Source organism: Pelophylax lessonae (assembly GCF_965119305.1).
Source record: "Pelophylax lessonae genome assembly, chromosome: 3".
NCBI classification, from domain to species: Eukaryota; Metazoa; Chordata; class Amphibia; order Anura; family Ranidae; genus Pelophylax; species Pelophylax lessonae.
In genome coordinates, this window is record NC_138770.1 from 266,050,229 (window position 1) to 266,072,503 (window position 22,275).

A 22,275-nucleotide genomic window follows, 5' to 3' on the forward strand; every position below is an offset into this window, starting at 1 on the left:
GGTCACTGCATTGATGATGGGGGGCACGGCAAGCTGGTGGTCAAGTCACTGCATTGATGATGGGGGGCACGGCAAGATGGTGGTCAGGTCACTGCATTGATGATGGGGGGCACGGCAAGCTGGTGGTCACTGCATTGATGATGGGGGGCACGGCAAGCTGGTGGTCACTGCATTGATGATGGGGGGCACAGCAAGCTGGTGGTCACTGCATTGATGATGGGGGGGCACGGCAAGCTGGTGGTCACTGCATTGATGATGGGGGCATGGCAAGCTGGTGGTCACTGCATTGATGATGGGGGGCACGGCAAGCTGACCACCTTCCCGCCCGCCGGTGCCGTTGGACTCAGAGACTGCGAGAGAGCCATGTGTGAGGAGGATTGGATTCAGAGTAAGACAGTGCAGAAGAAGAATCGTGATGACTGAAGACCGAGTCCAGTGGGAGCAGTGAGTGAGTCAAATCTCCGCTTCTTCGCAACGCAGAGTCCAGATTCAGTACGCAGCGGCAGGTCACCATCCGGTCTGTCCGTGAGTGAGGTAAGTTCGGGATGCCTCGGGGGGGGGGGGGGGGGTGGTCAGTTCACTGCATTGATGATAGTGGGCACGGCAAGCTGGTGATCAGGTCACTGCATTGATGATAGTGGGCACGGCAAGCTGGTGGTCAGGTCACTGCATTGATGATGGGGGGCACGGCAAGCTGGTGGTCACTGCATTGATGATGGGGACAAGGCAAGCTGGTGGTTACTGCATTGATGATGGGGACAAGGCAAGCTGGTGGTCACTGCATTGATGATGGGGGGCACGGCAAGCTGGTGGTCAAGTCACTGCATTGATGATGGGGGGCACGGCAAGATGGTGGTCAGGTCACTGCATTGATGATGGGGGGCACGGCAAGCTGGTGGTCACTGCATTGATGATGGGGGGCACGGCAAGCTGGTGGTCACTGCATTGATGATGGGGGGCACAGCAAGCTGGTGGTCACTGCATTGATGATGGGGGGGCACGGCAAGCTGGTGGTCACTGCATTGATGATGGGGGCATGGCAAGCTGGTGGTCACTGCATTGATGATGGGGGGCACGGCAAGCTGACCACCTTCCCGCCCGCCGGTGCCGTTGGACTCAGAGACTGCGAGAGAGCCATGTGTGAGGAGGATTGGATTCAGAGTAAGACAGTGCAGAAGAAGAATCGTGATGACTGAAGACCGAGTCCAGTGGGAGCAGTGAGTGAGTCAAATCTCCGCTTCTTCGCAACGCAGAGTCCAGATTCAGTACGCAGCGGCAGGTCACCATCCGGTCTGTCCGTGAGTGAGGTAAGTTCGGGATGCCTCGGGGGGGGGGGGGGGTCCGCCCGGCCAACACACTGTCTGTCATCATCATCATCATGTCACTGACACACTGACACTCACTGTCAGCTTTGAAGGGGGCACGCACGCACACTGGTCTCTGCATTGATGGGGGGGCTGGGGGGGGGCACGGCAGACAAGCTGGTGGACTCACTGACTGCATTGCCATTGATAATAGGGGGCACGGCAAGCTGGTGGTCAGGTCACTGCATTGATGATGGGGGGCACAGCAAGCTGGTGGTCAGGTCACTGCATTGATGATGGGGAGCACAGCAAGCTGGTGGTCAGGTCACTGCATTGATGATGGGGGGCACGGCAAGCTGGTGGTCAGGTCACTGCATTGATGATGGGGGCATGGCAAGCTGGTGGTCAAGTCACTGCATTGATGATGGGGGGCACGGCATGCTGGTGGTCAGTTCACTGCATTGATGATAGTGGGCACGGCAAGCTGGTGATCAGGTCACTGCATTGATGATAGTGGGCACGGCAAGCTGGTGGTCAGGTCACTGCATTGATGATGGGGGGCACGGCAAGCTGGTGGTCACTGCATTGATGATGGGGACAAGGCAAGCTGGTGGTTACTGCATTGATGATGGGGGGCACGGCAAGCTGGTGGTCACTGCATTGATGATGGGGGGCACGGCAAGCTGGTGGTCAAGTCACTGCATTGATGATGGGGGGCACGGCAAGCTGGTGGTCAGGTCACTGCATTGATGATGGGGGGCACAGCAAGCTGGTGGTCACTGCATTGATGATGGGGGGCACGGCAAGCTGGTGGTCACTGCATTGATGATGGGGGGCACAGCAAGCTGGTGGTCACTGCATTGATGATGGGGGGGCACGGAAAGCTGGTGGTCACTGCATTGATGATGGGGGCACGGCAAGCTGGTGGTCACTGCATTGATGATGGGGGGCACGGCAAGCTGGTGGTCACTGCATTGATGATGGGGGGCACGACAAGCTGATGGTCACTGCATTGATGATGGGGGGCACGGCAAGCTGGTGGTCACTGCATTGATGATGGGGGGCACGGCAAGCTGATGGTCACTGCATTGATGATAGTGGGCACGGCAAGCTGGTGATCAGGTCACTGCATTGATGATGGGGGGCACGGCAAGCTGGTGGTCAGGTCACTGCATTGATGATGGGGGGCACGGCAAGCTGGTGGTCACTGCATTGATGATGGGGGGCACGGCAAGCTGGTGGTCACTGCATTGATGATGGGGACAAGGCAAGCTGGTGGTTACTGCATTGATGATGGGGGGCATGGCAAGCTGGTGGTCACTGCATTGATGATGGGGGGCACGGCAAGCTGGTGGTCAAGTCACTGCATTGATGATGGGGGGCACGGCAAGCTGGTGGTCACTGCATTGATGATGGGGGGCACGGCAAGCTGGTGGTCACTGCATTGATGATGGGGGGCACAGCAAGCTGGTGGTCACTGCATTGATGATGGGGGGGCACGGCAAGCTGGTGGTCACTGCATTGATGATGGGGGCATGGCAAGCTGGTGGTCACTGCATTGATGATGGGGGGCACGGCAAGCTGGTGGTCACTGCATTGATGATGGGGGGCACGGCAAGCTAATGGTCACTGCATTGATAATGGGGGGCACGGCAATAATGATGATGATGCAATACATTTTTCATTTTTCTTCCATTTTTCCTTCCAGTTCACAATTTTGTGCCGGTCTATCACATGAAATACATTTACGTTTTTGGTGGTAAATAACATGACAAAATGTGGATTATTTCAAGGGGTAACTATGAATACTTTTTCAAGGCACTGTTCCTTGATTACTGAAGGCACCTTTAACACTTGTGTGATGTCAAAGTCACGCAATTTTTTACCGCGTTTTTTGCCGCAAATCTTTCTTTTTGTGCCACCCCCAAAAATTTTGAGCACCAGCCGCCACTGCTTAGCAATGTCCCAGAAATGAATCAGAATGGGATGATACAATCTCTGGAAGTATTTCAGACAGGCTTCAGGCGGTATGTAAATGGGTCACGACTCACACCTTAGATGTGGAAAGTAACCAGAGGAGAAGTTGCAAGGCATGCAAGGAATCAAGGAAGTTGTGGAAAGGAAAGGAAAATATTTTATTTAAGCTTATAATGTATTGTCAAAAATAAGTATATTTTGTATTGCTATTACAATGTTGATGTTAGAAAATTAAAGTGTTTGCTGTGAACACTGAGAAAACTTTTAGGTAGAGCTTGAAAGACTAAATCCATCCACACCATGCCCATCAAAAAACAAGCTACTTCCACCTTTCACCTAACCTTAAATTCCCCTGTTTTCGCATCACATTTTTCTTATCCAAACATCCCTTATCCCCCTTGAACATACCACTAAAAGCTTGGAATCTCCTAAATGGCCAACAGCCAACTAAAGGAGGCATATCTACATTTTATAATATATTTCAAGATAAATGGGTACTCCAAAAGACTTCCCCAATTCTGAAATGGGAAACTGAACTAGGACAAACTTACTCCTTGAAGGCATGAGCTAAAGCCATTCAAGCGACATATAGGTTTTGCAAATGCAGCGATCACTGGGAGATGATGCTCAAACTATTACATAGGTGGCATTATACACCGTACAGGCTTTCCAAATTCTCCCAACATTACACAGCTAACTGTTGTCATAACTGCGGTCAGGTAAGCCATTTACTGCACATAATGTGGGAATGCCCTAGCTCAACCAGTTTTTGGAACCAAGTTTTCCAGCTAATCTCTTCAATCAGCAGTGTACTGAATCCTTCCAATCCTGGTTTAGTACTGTTAAACATAGGTATAGACGACTACTCACCACAGATGAGACAGGTAGTGTGCCATATTTTACTGGCAGCTCATAACAATTTTCTCAGGAAATGGGGTTCCATAACTTCACCCAATGTATTAGAAGTCATTACCACGGTTCGACAAAACCATGTGTATGAAAGGCTGATAGTGATTAACCAAATTTGATAAACGTTGGTCCGAATGGACGAGTAAGTACGGTGTAAAACCATGATGACCATGCTTCAATGGGGGGGCGCCCAGGTGGGGGGGGGCCATCCCCTCCTCCCCTCTACACAGTTTGCTCCCTGTTGGGGTGTCGGGGTGGGGGGGTTGGACCACTTCCTGTGCAGCCTCTCTAGTACCAATCGCACTTCTTAACTGCCACGTTGACTACGACGTGGATTTTGCATCTCAACCTCTGTATAGGATGTACTTAAAGCGGAGTTCCACCCAAAAGTGGAACTTCTGCTTTAGGTAGTCCTAACCCCCTGACATGCCACATTTGGCATGTCATTTTTTTTTGGGGGGGGCAGGTACCTAGTTTTGACATGTAGCCGCTCCCACTTCCACTCGGAGCGCCGCGGCGCTCTGAGTGGAAGTTCTCCTCTCCCCCTCCCTCCCTGCAATCTTCTGGGACATGTCAGAGGTCCCAGAAGATTGCTGGCCAATCAAGATGCACATGCGCAGTGCGTACCCGGCTGTGTAGCCGCAAGCTGTCACAGCCGGGTGCCCACACCAGTGATGCCGGGGCCGCCGAGATCAGAGGGAGAGGATCGAGGCTTCAGGCGGCCGCATCGCTGGACTGTGGGACTGGTGAGTGTGTGTTTATTAAAAGTCAGCAGCTACACTTTTTGTAGCTGCTGACTTTTAATAAACACAGAAAAGGCTGGAACTCCGCTTTAAGTGATATTACTATTTCCTCATGCCATGTACAATTATTTCCGCACTGTCTTCGCAAATGTTTACTTTTACTTTGTTTCTGTTTTGTTATTGTGTTCTAAAATCCTAATAAAGTTTATTGCAATAAAAAAACAAGTTACTATACTAATCTTTACTGATTCATAAAGTAGACTTTTCGAGGGGCTATGTCACTTTCAAGGTCCAATTAAATAAAAAAAGTAGAACTACAAAGAGCAAGAGATATAACTGATAATAGTCTGAAATTCATACTCACCGCCATGTACTGGAAGCACATTCCAATTATGAAATTACAGCTCCAGTTGCAAAACCCAGACACAGCCATAGCTGCAGATCGGGGACCCTGGCTGAATAGTTCGGCAACAATAAACCAAGGAATGGGACCAGGTCCAATTTCAAAGAAGACCACAAACAGAAAGATGGCAACCATACAGAGATAGCTCATTCCAGCATGACTAGACTATGAGGAAACAAAAGCAAGTAGAAATATATTTAATTTGTAATATTGTTGGCATTATTTGTTGACATTAGGGCTTCGTGTACACCCTGCCTACCACGGAAAAACTAAAAATGCAGCAAAATCATGGCAGATGTCTTTCTACGGCCAGCGGTCACAACGTTCCTATCCTGAGCGCAATTCTTACGCGTTCAGGAGAGGGAGATTGAAGCTCCCCTAACTGCAGCAGCTCCTAAACTCTACTAAAAGCCTATATGAACATTGACACCTCGGGTTTTATGGAGTTGAGTTTTGGAGCATTGGCAAAAAAAAAACACCAAAAGCTCCTAAACTCAAGTTTAGGAGCAGCTGGTTTACATGAAACCTAAAGAAAATTTCAACTTGGACTGGAAATTTTCCATCTACTTCTGGTACCTCTGTGGAGAAACTACACAGCCGTAAAATAAGCATTTTTAAACTTTTTTTTTTTTTTTACGGATCTGAACGCAGCTGCATTGTTTTCAATAGAGACATTCAAACAGGTGTGTAAACATCTCAAACTGTGAAAAAAAACAGCACAACCAACAGTGGAATGCAAATGAAAAATAAAAAATAAATCCTCAAAGAACCTAAAGACAAAATCTCCTGAGGGAAAACTAAGGCTGCAAAACTAATAGTGCTACCACTGCATGAATAAATCAACAAAAATAAACCAACACCGGTGCTGCACCAAAGTGAATCTAGTGCATAAACAAAAGTAATAGATGACGTGTTTAAAAATTAAATGACGTTGCCACTACAAAGCTACACCAAATTGAATCTGGTGCATACAATAAAACCACTAATAAATAAAATGGAAGACATGAAAAACAATTAATTTATATACTTGTGCTAATATTGTAAAGTGCAAATGTCATAAAAAATCAAATAAATAACAATGCGATAAAGCATGCTTAAAAGTCCATAAAGTGCTAACAGGGGCTGAGGTGAAAAATGACATTCAGTGCTGAATAAATAAAGTGCTGGTGGTCTCCTTCACCTAAAGAGATGGCCGCTCCCCTCCTGCTCTGACCCCTGTGTTACCAGCAGGTCAGAGCTAGCAGTTCCCCTCAGGGGATATAAGTGGTCCAGTCTTGAGAACCAGGGGACTCCAGGATTCAATCAGTCCTCCTGCTCACTCAACATCCTTGAAATAAATGTGTAAAAAGAAGAAGAAATCTAGTGCTCTCCGTATTTAAAAGTTTAATTGCCTTAAAAATGTATACAACTCACATAGAAGGCACATCAGCTGTGCGGGCTGTGACTGCAGCAATTGGAGGCTAGGTGTCCGTCAGAAGCATTGGGTGTACGGCTCCGCCCCCTATACACGTTACGTCATACACTTGACTTCTTCAGTAGGGGTGGAGTCAGCCTGGTCTCACCATTGTAAAAATAGACATCGGTGACTGTCAATCACTCAGCCACACCTGCTCCTCTCAAAACTAGATGAGCTCACACTCCCAAAAGCGGTTTGGACCGGAAGAGTCAAAAACAGCTCAGAGAGTAATGGGGACACCAAAAACAGAACACCTACCCTGGTGATTTTGGCCTGATAACATGCACACAAGTTGACCAGTGATTAACAGCCACCGATGTCTATTTTTACAATGGTGAGACCAGGCTGACTCCACCCCTATTGAAGAAGTCAAGCCTATGACGTAACGCATATAGGGGGGCGGAGTCCTAAACCTGATGCTTCTGGTGGACACCTAGCCTTTCAATTGTTTGCAGTCACAGCCCACACCGCTGATGTGCCTTCTATGTGAGTTGTATACATTTTTAAGGTCATTAAACTTTTAAATACGGAGAGCACTAGATTTCTTATTTTTTAAACATTTACATCGAGGATGTTGAGTGAGCAGGAGGACTGATTGAGTCCTGGAGTCCCCTGGTTCTCAAGACCCAATCGCTTATATCCCCTGATGGGAACTGCTAGCTCTGACCCATTGGCAACACAGGTGTCAGAGCGGGAGGTGAGCAGCCATCTCCTTAGGTGGAGAACAGCATTCAGCACTGAATGTCCTTTTTCACCTCAGCACCTGTTTGCACTTTATGGACTTTTAAGCATGCTTTATCGCATTGTTATTTAGTTGATTTTTTATGACATTTGCACTTTACAATATTAGAACAAGTACATAAATGTATTGTTTTTCACGTCTTCCATTTTAATTATTATCGTTATTATTTTATTGTATGCACCAGATTCACTTTGGCGTAGCCTTGTTGTGGCAATATCATTTCATTTTTAAACACGTCATCTATTACTTTTATTTATGCACTAGATGTATAAACATGTACTGCGTTCAATTCCATAACACAAAATCCAAAAATCTGCATCTGAGGACATGCGTGTACACGTCTACCATGCATTCTGGTATTCAAGAAAAAAATGTTGTTACAGAAAAGCATTGGTAAAGTTTTTACGACCATGTGAAATAGCCTAAGGCCTCTTTCACTTGGGCGTTCCGTATGTCTGTATATCACCCCATCCGTTTGCGGGTGATATACGGACATAATGCATGTCAATGGGATTGCAGATGCCAGCGGATGACCATCCGCTGACATCCGATTTGCGTTGTTTCAGTTCTGTTCCGTTTTTTGGAACGGAACAGAACCCTATTTTTCTTCCGTTTAAAACACAGAAAGGACGCAAAATCGGATGTCAGCGGTGTCATCTTCTGACATCCGCAATCCCATAGACATATATTATGTCCGTATATCATCCGCAAATGGATGGGATGATATGTGGACATACGGACCGGATGACACAAATGTCATCCGTGTCCATAAAAAAAAAAAAAAAAAAAAAGTGACGGAGCAGATCGCAATACGGTCCGCTCCGTGTGAAAGAGGCCTTACTGTGTTTTTAAATTTCAACTGCACCTGTTAGAATTTGGTATCAAATCAGAATTAGTCAAGGGATCTCTGCATAAGCTGCAATTCCCTTTTAACCTAGCAAACATTTCAATACAAAATTGACTAACCCCTCTATTACCAAAGTAAGATAAAGGCTTTACTATATTAAAAAAAGACAAAAAGACAGGGCTTTTTTTCTGCTGGAATGTGGCGGAACGCCGTTCCGGCACCTATGGCAGCTCTCTTCTCTGCGGCCTGTCGCATTATACAGAAGCTAGTAGAGGACGTTTTCTATACCATTCACTTCCTCCACCAACTTCTGTATGCTAGCATCAGCATCTACGCCATGTGCCCTACATGTGATTGATGTGTGCCCTGGGACTGGGTCCAGACCCCGCAACTGTCGGCATTATTGGGGGAATGGGGAATTCCAGAGGCAGCTATCCCTGCCTGATGCCTGTCAGATCAGTGTAGCATGGAGCCAAGCAAAACTCGCTGAAGCTTCTCCTCGGTTCTGTGCTACACTGATCTGACAGGTGGAGCTGCACGGAGGAGACTGCACAGTAGATTAAAGAGAAAAAAAAGCCTGATGTGCCTAATAGACCAGAGTCTGCTGCACTGCTCTAATACCGATGCAGGTAAGAGAGCTGCAGAGGGAAAGGGGGGATTGGTTGTATGCAGAGAGAGTAGAGTCTGTGAAGTTGTGGATGTTCTGCAGAGATCAGGGTTGGGGAGGGGGGGGGGTGTGGTTGTGCAAAGTGAGATCTGTGGGCAGGGGGATTTGTACAGAGTTAAGAGAGCAGGGGGGGGGCTTGAGGTGCAGAGGTAAAAGATGGGGGTTTGTAGGAGTTTAGAGTTGTGGATTAGGGAGAGCTGTAGATAGGGGTGCAGAAGTGAAATATGGAAGGGGGAAGGATAAGCTGTGGATGGGGGTGCAGAAGTGATTGTGGACTGGGGGTGTAAGTTGTGGATTGGGGGAGGGAGTGTGCAGAGGTGACATGTTGACAGAGGTTAAAAGTGAAGTTTTGGATGGGGGAGGAGGGGGCTGCTGTGGAATGTGGAGGGTGAGATAGTGAGCTGTGGGGGGGGAGGGGTCGAACTGTGGACGAGAGTAGAGAAGGTAACCTGTGGGTGGGGGGCGAGCTGTGGAGGGGGAAGGGGAGGGGGTGAACTGTGGATGAGAGAAGAAAGGGTAATCTGTGAGGGGGGGGGGTGAGCTGTTGACGAGAGTAGGGAACGCGACCTGTGGATCGGGAGGTGAGCTGTGGATGGGGGGGAGAGGGTGAGCTGTGGATGAGAGTAGAGAAGATGACCTGTGGATGGAGAGGTGAGCTGTGGAAGGGGGGGAGAGGGTGAGCTGCGGACGAGAGTAGAGAAGGTGACCTGTGGAAAGGGAGGTGAGCTGTGAACAGGGGGTGAGAAGGTGGACTGTGGATTTGGGGAAGGGGAGCTGTAGACAGGGGATGAAGGTGAGCCTTGAATGCACCCATTATTTGGCAACACTTTACTTCTCTTTCCTGAGGAATGGTGGTATTTGTGGCGGGAATAGGGGCAGGGTTGGGAATAGGAGGTGGTGGGGTTGAGGGGGGCGTCGAGTTGACTGGGGAGGGGGGGTTCCTGCACCTATTCTCTGAGAAAAAAAGCCCTGAGTAATGATAATAGCTTGAATTATTTTTATATATTAATATTAAATTTAATATTTGTAAAAAGCATAGCCATTAATTTATACAGTACCATTGTTTGACATTTTTTTATGTAGTACTCAGATTGGAATTTAAACCAGACTTACCAGTAGGGCTAAAGCAATAGTCATGATGATCGCACATATGCACATGCCCGATAGGCCAATAATAAAAAGAGATCTTCTTCCGGCTTTCTCAACAAGAAACACCTGTAGCATAAGAAAATAGGCTGTAAGTAGTAGTTTATTTAAGCAACTTTATAAGTTGAAGCAGAATAAAGAAAATACAAAGAAACACCACTGAACGATGCTGAATTAAATTCAGTACCCCTAGGGAGGGACTAGGTAGGGGTCTTAAGTCCAATTCAGCAGCATACAAACTGCATTCCATGCATCCACTTGCTGGCCACAACATCACTATTCTGTACTGTACTGGAGTCAAAATAACAGCTGACCCTGAGATGTCCCTTCTGTAGTGATGCCTATAGGCATGGACCAAAATTGTCTAAAGGGAAAGCTGGCCCTGATTACATTTGATTCCAGTCTACTCTGCAGAAGAGTGAACAAGGACCTGTTAAACGCCCGCTCTACTCGGATCAGCAGGGGATCAGCAGACAGATCCTCTGCTAACCATAACAGATTCTGCCCCATGTGAAAGGGGCCTAAATGTGGTGAAAAAAAATTAAAGAGCAGTGGGGAAGGTATGTAAATAGGTGTTGTAAGTTTTAATTGTCTGTATTTCCAGAAAAAAAAAACACATATTTTTCATGCATTTTCATTGGTTGAATGGTTCTGATATATTAGATTTCCTGCAGTGGGTTTTATTGTATTTTTATTTTATTAGGATCAGTGAGAGTTTCTAGTGAAATGAATTAATTTATTTTTAGAATAGGTTATTATTTTGAATAATAATCTATTTTTAGAATGAAAGGAGGTTTACATTTTACATTGTATCTGCTTGTTCTGTTTCTGGGTTTAACCATTATCTAACCTCTGTGGTAATAAATAACAGACTGCTCAGCTTACTTTGCCAATTTTGTTGGTGTCAGCATTTGATTTGCGTTTGACTTTGTAAGCTCAGATAAAAAAAAAATGCTTACAGGATAGAAAGAAACAGAATGCACTGCTCTGCCAGGTAAACTTCTAGTCAGCAATGTACCTGAGACTCGACTCCACACTCTAACCCAGATTAATCAACCTGCTAGACAGCTGTGTCCGCCTCAGTGCCACAATATGACTGAATTTGCAACCATTACCTTGGGTAATATTGCAAAAGATCTATGTTGCAAAATATTCAGTCACACGTTAAGCTGTTCTCTGCTGTTGTCTGGACATGTTGATTATGTACAGTGCTTGGCAGGTGATTGCAGTACACAGCATTCTAAATAAAGGCCTTTTACATTTTTGTGAAGAATGGAATGGTTTACTAAATATTCAGCATAGTTATGTCATCAAGAATTCCCGTATCTGTTTGAAAGCCTATAGCACTGTAGGGGGGAATCCTCACTCTACCTAGTCCTCATATGAGTGGCCATGTATGCTAGGATTATGCATTAAGGTTCCTGAACATATCTATTCCACATGTGATGCATCAATGTAAATATATACTGGGATTATGCACAAAAGACTTGCTGTATCTGCCCCATTTATGATGGTGATCATGTATGCTGAGGTTATGCAGGGTATTTTGTTGCATTCATCTGTCCCACCTGTCATGCATTGGTGATCATATATGCTGGATTTATGTACAAAGTATCCTCTTTATTTCAATCATACATTAATATTAATGAAGCTTGACATTATGCAGGGGGTATCCTCACTGAATCTGTCAGACCTTTGATGTCATGGTGGGCATCTATACTGGGATCATGTATGAGAGATCCCACCGATATCTGCCCCAATTATGATGCAGTGGTGGCTATGGATGCCATGCCATTGTTATGCAGGGTATTTTATCATCCTATCTGATGTAGTTGTGGCCGTGCATGCTGTCATTATTCTGGAAATGTATTTACGTGATCTGCCCCACCTAAAATCTAGTGGTGTCCATGTATGCTGTCATGTTGAGTGGAGTCTATATTTTCACTATACATGCCCCACCTATGATAGATCTGTATGTATACTGTTATTAGGTAGTAAGTGAGTGCTAGGTCCCCCTAATTATCTGCCCCTCATTTAGCAATGTGCTGGCCAAGTATGCCGTAAATATAGAGGCAATATAAACCATAGACATGCAGATGAAAAGGGTATATGGGAATAATTAGCATACTTTTGTTCTGTATGCCAAAGGGCCCCTCCAAACTTTTGAGATGTGTTACATTGTGTTACCACACTCACATTATACCCTCCCTTGTTGTTGCCATTTGTTTCACTTGACCCTCCCTTCTAGATTGTAAGCTCTAACGAGCAGGGTCCTCTAGTTCCTCCTGTTTCGAACTGTATTGTAACTGTATTGTCTTCCCTCACATTGTAAAGCGCTGCGCAAACTGTTGGCGCTATATAAATCCTGTATAATAATAATAATAATAATTATGCCACGTGTTAATTTGTGTTGCCTTACATCAGCTCACCAAAAACTGAACCTCGCCTTTTTTTTTCGATGCAGCACACAACAATGCATAGTAGTGCATTACCATGCATTGTGGTGTGCTGCAATTCAGGTCCATTGCCTTAGTGCATTGGGGTGCCATTCAGAAAGAATGATAAACAAACAGACTATTGCGTACAACTGTGATGCGGTAACGTATGCCTTACCACAATGCAAAGGTAGTTAGCCAGCCTACAGGAATAAAGATATTTCATCCAAAAAAGTTTTCTCTGACCCTCTCAGTTTATATATATGTGCATATATACGTCTTTTTTCCAAGTGGTATAGTTACCCAGCCTGATAACTTACTGAAGCAATAGTGGCGACTGTATTTATTACACCAACTCCTATGGTTGCATATACTGGTTGGCTAATTCCTGCTTTCGTAAAGATACTTGTAGAATAGTAGAAAATCTGTAAAACAAAATACACAATTAAATATTGCTGTGTGGAAGGTTTTAATAAAAAATAAAAAAATGCCTTACTATATCACTTTGACCTTGTTCCCTTTGTACAAAAAAAAGCTTATTTTATCTTTCTGCTGACTAGATACAACCAGATAAAATACTGTCAACTACGAACAAAACAAAATATGCACAGGCAGAATGTGACAGTGTTATTGAATTGCATTCTCAGCTTAATGCTACGTAGATGCTTCCAAAATACCAATATAAAAAAAAATTAATGAATAAAAAAATAACACTTCTGAAAGTAGGTTTTACCAGACATAAAAAGCAAAGGATATCAGACTACTAGGCTAAAGCTAATAGCATCACAATCCAGTGTAAGTAACATAATTAAGGGCATAATTGTCTGTTCCCAAGGCCACTCATTATATTTACCACATATACCCATCTGATGTGCAATTATATACAGTATCTCACAAAAGTGAGTACACCCCTCACATTTTTGTAAATAGTTTATTATATCTTTTCATCTGAAGAAATTACACTTTGCTACAATGTAAAGTAGTTAGTGTACAACTTGTATAACAGTTTAAATTTGCTGTCCCCCTCAAAATAACTCAACACACAGCCATTAAGGTCTATACCGCTGGCAACAAAAATGAGTACACCCCTAAGTGAAAATGTCCAAATTGGGCCCAAAGTGTCAATATTTTGTGTGGCCACATATTTAGCAAGGCAGTAGTCATCTTGGAGGTGTGTTGAGGGTCCTTATCATGTTGCAATATTGCCCTGCAATCCCAGTCTCTAGGATCATGCTCTGGTTCAGTATGTCACAGTACATGTTGGCATTCATGGTTCCCTCAATGAACTGTAGCTCCCCAGTGCCGGCAGCACTTATGCAGCCCCAGACCATGATGCTCCCACCACCATGCTTGACTGTAGGCAAGACACACTTGTCTTTGTACTCCTCACCTGGTTGTCTCCACACATGCTTGACACCATCTGAACCAAATAAGTTTAACTTGGTCTCATCAGACCACAGGACATGGTTCCAGGAATCCATGTCCTTAGTCTGCTTGTCTTCAGCATACTGTTTGTGGGCTTTCTTGTGCATCATCTTTAAAAGAGGCTTCCTTCTGGGACAACAGCCGTGCAGACTAATTTGATGCAGTTTGCGGCGTATGATCTGAGCACTGACAGGCTGACCCCCCACCCCTTTAACCTCTGCAGCAATGCTGGCAGCACTCATATGTCTATTTCCCAAAGACAACCTCTGGATATGAGGCTGAGCATGTGCACTCATCTCCTTTTGGTCGACCATGAGGCTTGTTCTGAGTGGAACCTGTCCTGTTAAACCATTGATGGTCTTGACCGCTGTGCTGCAGTTCAGTTTCAGGGTCTTGGCAATCTTCTTATAGTCTGGCCATCTTTATGTAGAGCAACAATTCTTTTTTTCAGATCCTCAGAGAGTTCTTTGCCATGAGATGCTTCTTCCAGTGACCAGTATGAGAGAGTGAGAGCGATAACACCAAATTAAACACCTGCTCCCCATTCATACCTGAGACCTTGTAACACTAACAAGTCCCATGACAACAGGGAGGGAAAATGGATAATTGGGCCCAATTTGGACATTTTCACTTAGGAATGTATTCACTTTTGCTGCCAGCAGTTTAGACATTAATGGCTGTGTGTTGAGTTATTTTGAGGGGACAGCAAATTTACACTGTTATACAAGCTGTGCACTCACTACTTTACATTGTAGAAAAGTGTAATTTTTTCTCCAAAAATGTGAGAGGTGTACTCACTTTTGTGAGACACTGTAGAAACATCTTTGCTTTTCACTGCTAATCTCATCCTGTGCTACCTGCCACACAAAAATGCTAATTTTTAGTGGTATGATGCCCTACATGGCCATTTGAAGGAGGCCTCACTTCAGTCCCTGCCCAAGAGGATCTTAAACTCTAATGTCCCTGTCACGGACATATACACTTACAGTGTAGGGACAATTTGCTCTGAAACCATAAAAAATATCAGTATGAAAAAACTGAAGTCCATAGTGAAGACCAACACACAGAGAGAATATACAACTCCCCATGCAAATAGGAAGAAGGTGCACACATAAACTTCTTTTGAATAGTCTAAGCCACAACTTGCCCCCTACTAAGACATACATTAGTGTCTCACTTGAGCATGTCCCTATTCCCCACACCTATGATGAACTCAGTCACGATGCACAACCAGTGTGAGTCAGGACTGCAGCTCATCAGTGTGTACAGAGCTCTGTCCATGTATCTGCTGAGCTGCTCTGTAACATTGACCTGTACTGTATGTGCATTGGGCCTCTTGCATGCTGGACGTTTTTCCTCCTAGGGGTGTTTGGCATTTTTTCCCCTGCCTCTAAACACCCCTGTATGTTAGTCTAAATGTTCCTGCACTTATGGACTTTAGAGGAATTTGGAAGCAGAGGTGTTTAGAGGCAGAAAAAAAACCCACAGGAGCAGCTGAGTTTTGGCAGAAAAAAGCTTGCCGTGCCCAAATGTGCGTAAAGGCACCTAAATGCACCTAAGTGCTAGGCGCATTTAGCACTTAAGCATTATTTCTTTTTAATGTCCATAATAAATATTTATTCTGTTCAATGAAATGAATTAATGCCCAATGTGCTTGACATGCCTAAACACGTTACAAGAGTTTACAAGGGTCAAGCATTTTTTCTACCAAAACTCTGTTGCCAGGAGGAAAGAAGTCTAAGAGAGTTAGTAAACTGTCCAGTGTGCATGAGGCCTTAGTTGTGAAAAAGTCTTTAACATACATTAATATAGATAAATAACATGTGATTAGGCAAGCACTGCTATGTATGTAGAAAAATAACCGTGAGATTGGCCCAAGCCCCAAAAAAGGGTATATATATATCACAGAAATAGAGAAAGTATGGGTTTTAGGGCCCAATTGAAACAGGAAAACCAAGAATCCATTTTATAAAAAATAAAACATTTTATTTAGATCATATAAAATATATAGTGTAGTACATGGGGGATTACTGGACAAACAGAAACAAATCATCCCTCATATATTCACCAAAAAACAATTAAAAACCACAGCAAAACTGCTATGTATGTTAGGCTCTGTTCACACTACTGTTATGCGATTGGGACTCGATTTGTAGTGTAATTATGTAGTGCAACTCTGGTTTCATTTTGGATATGGTTTGCATATTCTATGGGGCCAAACCTCTAGGACTGGGAGCAATGTCTTTAACATTGTCCTGTGATTCAGTGCAACACAAATAAACCATGCCTTAAAAGTAGCTGACACACGTATGTGCATGAGTTTGTTTGATTGATAGTCAATTTCACTGACTATTTACATTAGTTTTACTTACATATATTAGCATAAACATATACTCTATATATACTGTGTATGTATGTATGTATGTATGTATGTATATATACTGTACTGTGCAAAATGTTTAGGCAGGTGTGAATAAATGTTGTAAAGTAACAATTATTTAAAAAAAATATGTTTTCATTGTTTATTTTATTCAATTTACAAAATACAAAGTGAGTGTACAGAAGAAAAATCTAAATCATATCAATATTCGGTGTGAATACCCTTCGGCTTCAAGCCAGCATCATTTCTTACACTTGCACAAAGGCAAGGATTTTATAGGATTAGAGTCAGGTATATGAATAACTAATTATACCAAACAGGGGCTAATGATCATCAATTTCATATGTAGGTTGAAACACAGTCATTAATTGAAACAGGAAGAGTTGTGTAGGAGGCCTAGAACTGAGTGAGGAACAACCAAACTCTTCTACTAAGATGAGGTTGTGGAAGAGAGTTTCATGTGACAGGTCATACACCATGGCAAAAATGAGCACAGCAACAAGAGACAAGGTAGATACTGTATACTGCATCAGCAAGGTCTGTCTCAGGCAAAGATTTCAAAGCAGACTGGGGTTTCAAGATGTGCTGTTCAAGCTCTTTTGAAGAAGAACAAAGAAACACTGAGGACCATAGACGCAGTTATTGGCCAGGGAAACTTAATGCAGCAGATCGTGCTTACTTCCCTTTGACATTGGAAGGTGTCCAGCAGTGCCATCAGCACAGAACTGGAAGTAAACCAGTGGGACCCAAGTACACCCATCTACTGTCCAGAGGAGCCTGGCCAGAATTGGTCTTCATGAAATAATTGTGGCCAAAAAGCCAAACCTCTGACGTGGAAACAAGGCTAAGCGACTCAACTATGCACTAAAACATAGGAACCGGGGGTGCGGAAAAACTGCACAAGTGCTTTGGACAGATGAGTCAAAATTTTAAATATTTTACTGTAACAGGAGGCAGTTTATTTGCAGAAGGGCTGGAGAGTGGTATAATAATGTGTGTCTGCAGGCAACAATGAAGCATGGTGGAGATTTCTTGCAAGTTTGGGGATGCATTTCTGTAAATGGAGTTGAAGATTTGGTCAGGGTCAGTGGTGTCCTCAATGCTGACAAATACATGCAGATACCTATCCATCATGCCATACCAGCAGGGAGGTGTGTGATTGGCCCTAAATTTAGTCTGCAACAGGACAAGACCCCAAACACACTGCCAATGTCTTTAACCTCCCTGGCAGTATGATTCTTTTGGATTTTAGGTGCTGAAAGCGGTACCTTTATTTTGCATGTAATTCTTGTGAATGAGCAGCCCAAACCAACTGTATACATTTATTATATATATATATATATATATATATATATATATATATATATTATATATATATATATATATATGTATGTATACATATATTATGTATATATATATATATATATATATATATATATATATATATAAATAATATGTATACAGTTGGTTTGGGCTGCTCATTCACAAGAATTATGTATATGTATATATATATATATATATATATATATACGTGTGTATATATATATATATATATATATATACGTGTGTATATATATATATATATATATATATACATAATATATGTATACATACATATATATATATAATATATATATATATATATATGTGTGTGTGTGTGTGTATATATATATATATATATATATATATACTGTATATATATATATATATATGTATATATATATATATATATACATATATTTACATAAAAAGTACAGTAAAACTGCAGGAAAGGGCACTGGGGGGCAATGTAATGTGATTTTTTTTTATTTTGAACGGTATCAGTGTGTTTGGTGTGTTTTACATTCGAATTTGTCGCCGGTTCCACCCCCCGGCAGACGTCACGTCGCCGGAGACGGAAGCCGGGGCACACAGAGGATCGGGAGAGAGCTCCGCCGCCGCATACCGCCCGCATTCTTCGCTGGATCCCGGAGAAAAGGTAAGTAAAACCTCCTCCAGCATCCAGCGATCTTCCTAGCGCTACCCCGAGTGTGACTCGGGGTTACCGCTTTTTACTCTAAAATCTTACCCCGAGTCACACTCGGGAATACCGCTAGGAAGGTTAAGAACTATCTTCAGCGTAAAGAAGAACAAGGAGTCCTGGAAGTGATGGTTTGGCCCCCACAGAGCCCTAATCTCAACATCATTGAGTCTGTCTGGAATAACTGTACATGAAGAGACAGAAGGATTTGAGGCAGCCTACATCCACAGAAGATCTGTGGTTAGTTCTCCAAAATGTTTGGAACAACCTACTCGCTGAGTTCATTCAAAAACTGTGTGCAAGTGCACCTAGAAGAACTGATACTGTTTTGAAGGCAAAGGGTGATCATACTGAATATTAATTTGATTTGGATTTTTCTTCTGTTCATTTACTTTCCATTTTGTTAATTGCTAAAAATAAACTATTAACACTTCTATTTCTGAAAGCATTCTTCATTTAGGGTATTTTTTTCCGCAGCTAAGTGTAAATTGCATACTGAATGAAAGAAAAAGTAGCACCCTTTTAGGGCTCATACACACGCGTTGCACCATTTGTACCTTTACGTGAATGTACCAAGTGGCACCCATATACAGGCTGTACAAAATTTTAAGTTTAAGCGATTGCACAAGTACCAAACAGGAGCCCTCAGGTGAGAGATAACTTGAAACAAATGGAAACGTAGGGGGAAGCATTTGGATGGCAATGGCTGTAATTCATTATACTTGTGGATTTTGTTGCATATGTTGGCAAGCATGCTGTGCATTTATAAGATATATTGTAATTAGTTCTCAAAATTTCCAACAATTGTAACACTTACCCCATTTATTCCTGAGAACTGCTGAGACATGTGCAGTACCAGTGAAACTAAAATTGGCTGTCTGTAATTGGGAGATTTAAATAACTGAAAGATGGACACTTTCTTTTCACTGGCTACCTTTTCCTTCTCCCTCCTCATCTCCTCAATGTCTTTGGATGGGTCATAATCTCCTCTAAGCTTTTTCAAAACTGCGAATAGGGCACAAAAATAAAGAGAAAAATAGGTTAAGGCCATAGGATTGCAACTGCGAATCAGAGTGTCTACTTCTTGGTTTTAAGTAGGTTTACAACTTTTCCAATCGTCTTTTCAAATAAATATTAATATTACACAAGATTGTAAATCTATAAATCCTTTTTATTGTTATGTGTCACATGACCAGGATTAGTTTTGCTTTAGGTTAGTTTTGCTTTCGTAATTAACTATATGTTCTTCAAAAATAAACTAAGATGGTAGGAAAGCAAAAGTCGTTGGGCGTAGGAGTGCCTGGTTATGCAATTTGTCAAAGTCTTGCGACTGGCTTCTCCTCCCATCATAGAATGTTTTCTGCGTTGGTATGTTGATATCTACGCTTTATTATAAATGGGATCCTTAATTTGCATAATTATTAGTAGATTTCCCTGTTTGGTAAGAAAAGACTTTAAAGCAGAGTTCCGGTCGAAATTTTTTATTTTTTTGTTAAAAATATCCCTAATATAGTCATGGCTCGTGCATTTACATTAAGGTATCCTGTAAACTGTCCCCTGTTTTGTGTTTGTGCAGCACGAGTACCCTTCTTTATTCAGGTTCTGTACAACGCAGCCATCTGCAGTGTGGGCATCTGAAGCCGCAGTGTTCCTCTTCTGGCATTCTGTGCTCAGACTCAGCCTCTTTAGTCCCTGATTGAAGGAGATGCGGCCTCCCATACACACATACAGTGCTATGTACAGCCGCTCCTCGCCCCTCTTTAAGCACAGACCTTGGCCCCTCCTCTAGCAGTGCCAGCATCGCTCTATCTCCCCTCCCTTTCTCCTTCCCTGCAGCTGACCAGAGCAGCCTAGGGGCGTGTCAGTATTGGGGGCGGGGCTAGACGCAGTGCTCTTGGGGACATCATGAGGCAGCTGACACTCTGCTCAGTCATCGGCAATGCCCATTGACTCCTGGAATTGATGACACTTATCTCCCAGGAGCCAATGCAAAGCTGGAAATTGTGTACATCACCGCGGCGACATAAGGAGGAAGAGAAGAGATATTTTAACATAAATAAGGTAAAGGAACCAAAAAAAAAGAAAAATGCCAATTCGTTTTTTAGCATGCATACAAGTGCTGCATGGTGGCAAGTCTAAAATGTGGGTGGAACTTTAAAGCACTTGAAGGCCAGTACATAGGGCAGTGATGGCAAACCTTGGCACCCCAGATGTGCCAAGGTTTGCCATCACTGCCTGGGACATGGGAACTACATTTGCCATGATGCTCATGCACTCTGCAGTGCAGTTGAGGATCATGGGAAATGTATTTCCAAAACATCTGGGGTGCCAGGGTTCGCCAACTTTGGAGTGAAACTTTGGTGCAAGTTGGATGCAACCTTGTTGCAGCTTTGGATGGGTGCAATCTGGATAAGACTTTGGCTTTGACCAGTGATAATGAACAACTGTTGCATACAAGTTGCATTGTATAACATTGAGGTACGACCTGCATGAAAGTCGGAAATGAAAGTTGGACCAAAATATTACATGAACTACTTTGAAGTTGTTGCAACTTTAAGTCACACATTTATGAATGGGTATCATTGGAAAAAATGGGGAACGATTTGTCATGCAACTTTGATGTCCAAGGTTGCATGACAAGTCACACGAGTCTTAAACAAAAGAATCTGAGATGTATGTCCAGTTTGTTTTTGCTTATTGTTGATTAAAAAAATTGTGGTAATAGCAAAGAAACACAGGGCTCAGGCACACGGGTACATTTCCGCTAAACTAGGTTCACACTGCTGCAATCAGATTTTTAATCTGACTTTTGGTGCGAATGTGTAGTGTAAGAAAAAATCCTGAAGAAGTCACGTGACCGTGACGATACGCGTTGAGATGTTAGGCAAACCCGGAGTGCATTGATACAGGCGGCTGGAGACACAGAGCCACAGCCTTCTTACACCGAATGTCATCTACTTAATTGCAAGTTGCTATTTTAATTTCAATAAATGGCATTTTAAAATACTACACCAGAAGAGCCTGTCTTGTCTACACTCCATTTGGAGCATTTTTAGGATACTACAGATCCCTTCCTGAATGATTACAAGACTGCTAGGATTTTTTTCCATATGCTGTATCCTTACAGCAGTAAGGTAAGGGTGTAGTACACCCAAAGAATTGAATCTATATTGATTCACCGTTCATCATTTGGTGCTGGAGTCACCCCATGATCACTTTTTGAACACACATTGGGAGAATCACTCAAGATTGCCGACACATATATATTCACTTGAATTAACTTTTATGTTGTGATCCATTTATAAAATATTTTTTATGTCACTATTGTTTGCATTTATCTATTTATATTGTTTAGCACATGATTTACCAGATTTGACTTCCTATCCAAGCTTATTTTATGTCACTGATCCACTGCCACATCATTGGTATTTTTTCACCTATTTTATTCTTATTTATATTGCAATGATACCACTTTGTATTGCAAGCACTTTATATTTATTCATTTATTCACGTTTTATTTCACATTTGCTGGAAAAGCGCAGCTTTACTTTCCATCTTCTTTCCATATTATCCATTCAGTTTCTGTTAAGACTAAACAAGGAGCTGCAGCTATCCCTTATTATTATTTAAATACACCACCTCCTTATGTGATAGGGCAGGGGCCCTCTTTATATTTATTGAATATGTAGTGTAATTTGGATGTGGTTTGCTTTTTCTATGGGGCCAGAATCATGCTGGAATTGCACCAAAGTAGTACATTAATCTTTTCCAAAAGTGTAGCATGCTGTGTTGCATTGATGTGAATGGGCACCATTAAAAAT

At 43.0% G+C, this 22,275-nt stretch overlaps 1 protein-coding gene across 1 annotated transcript in view; it reads right to left on the reverse strand.

Moving 5' to 3' along the window:
* Positions 1-22,275, reverse strand: part of SLC2A2 (solute carrier family 2 member 2) — a 126,001-nt gene that overhangs the window by 2,560 nt on the left and 101,166 nt on the right. The window contains exons 7-10 of the mRNA XM_082252566.1: positions 19,272-19,459; positions 12,950-13,054; positions 10,162-10,263; positions 5,298-5,501 (exon numbers count right to left, since the gene is read on the reverse strand). Coding sequence (XP_082108692.1) covers positions 5,298-5,501; positions 10,162-10,263; positions 12,950-13,054; positions 19,272-19,459 — 599 coding nt within the window. The remainder of the gene's footprint in view (positions 1-5,297; positions 5,502-10,161; positions 10,264-12,949; positions 13,055-19,271; positions 19,460-22,275) is intronic.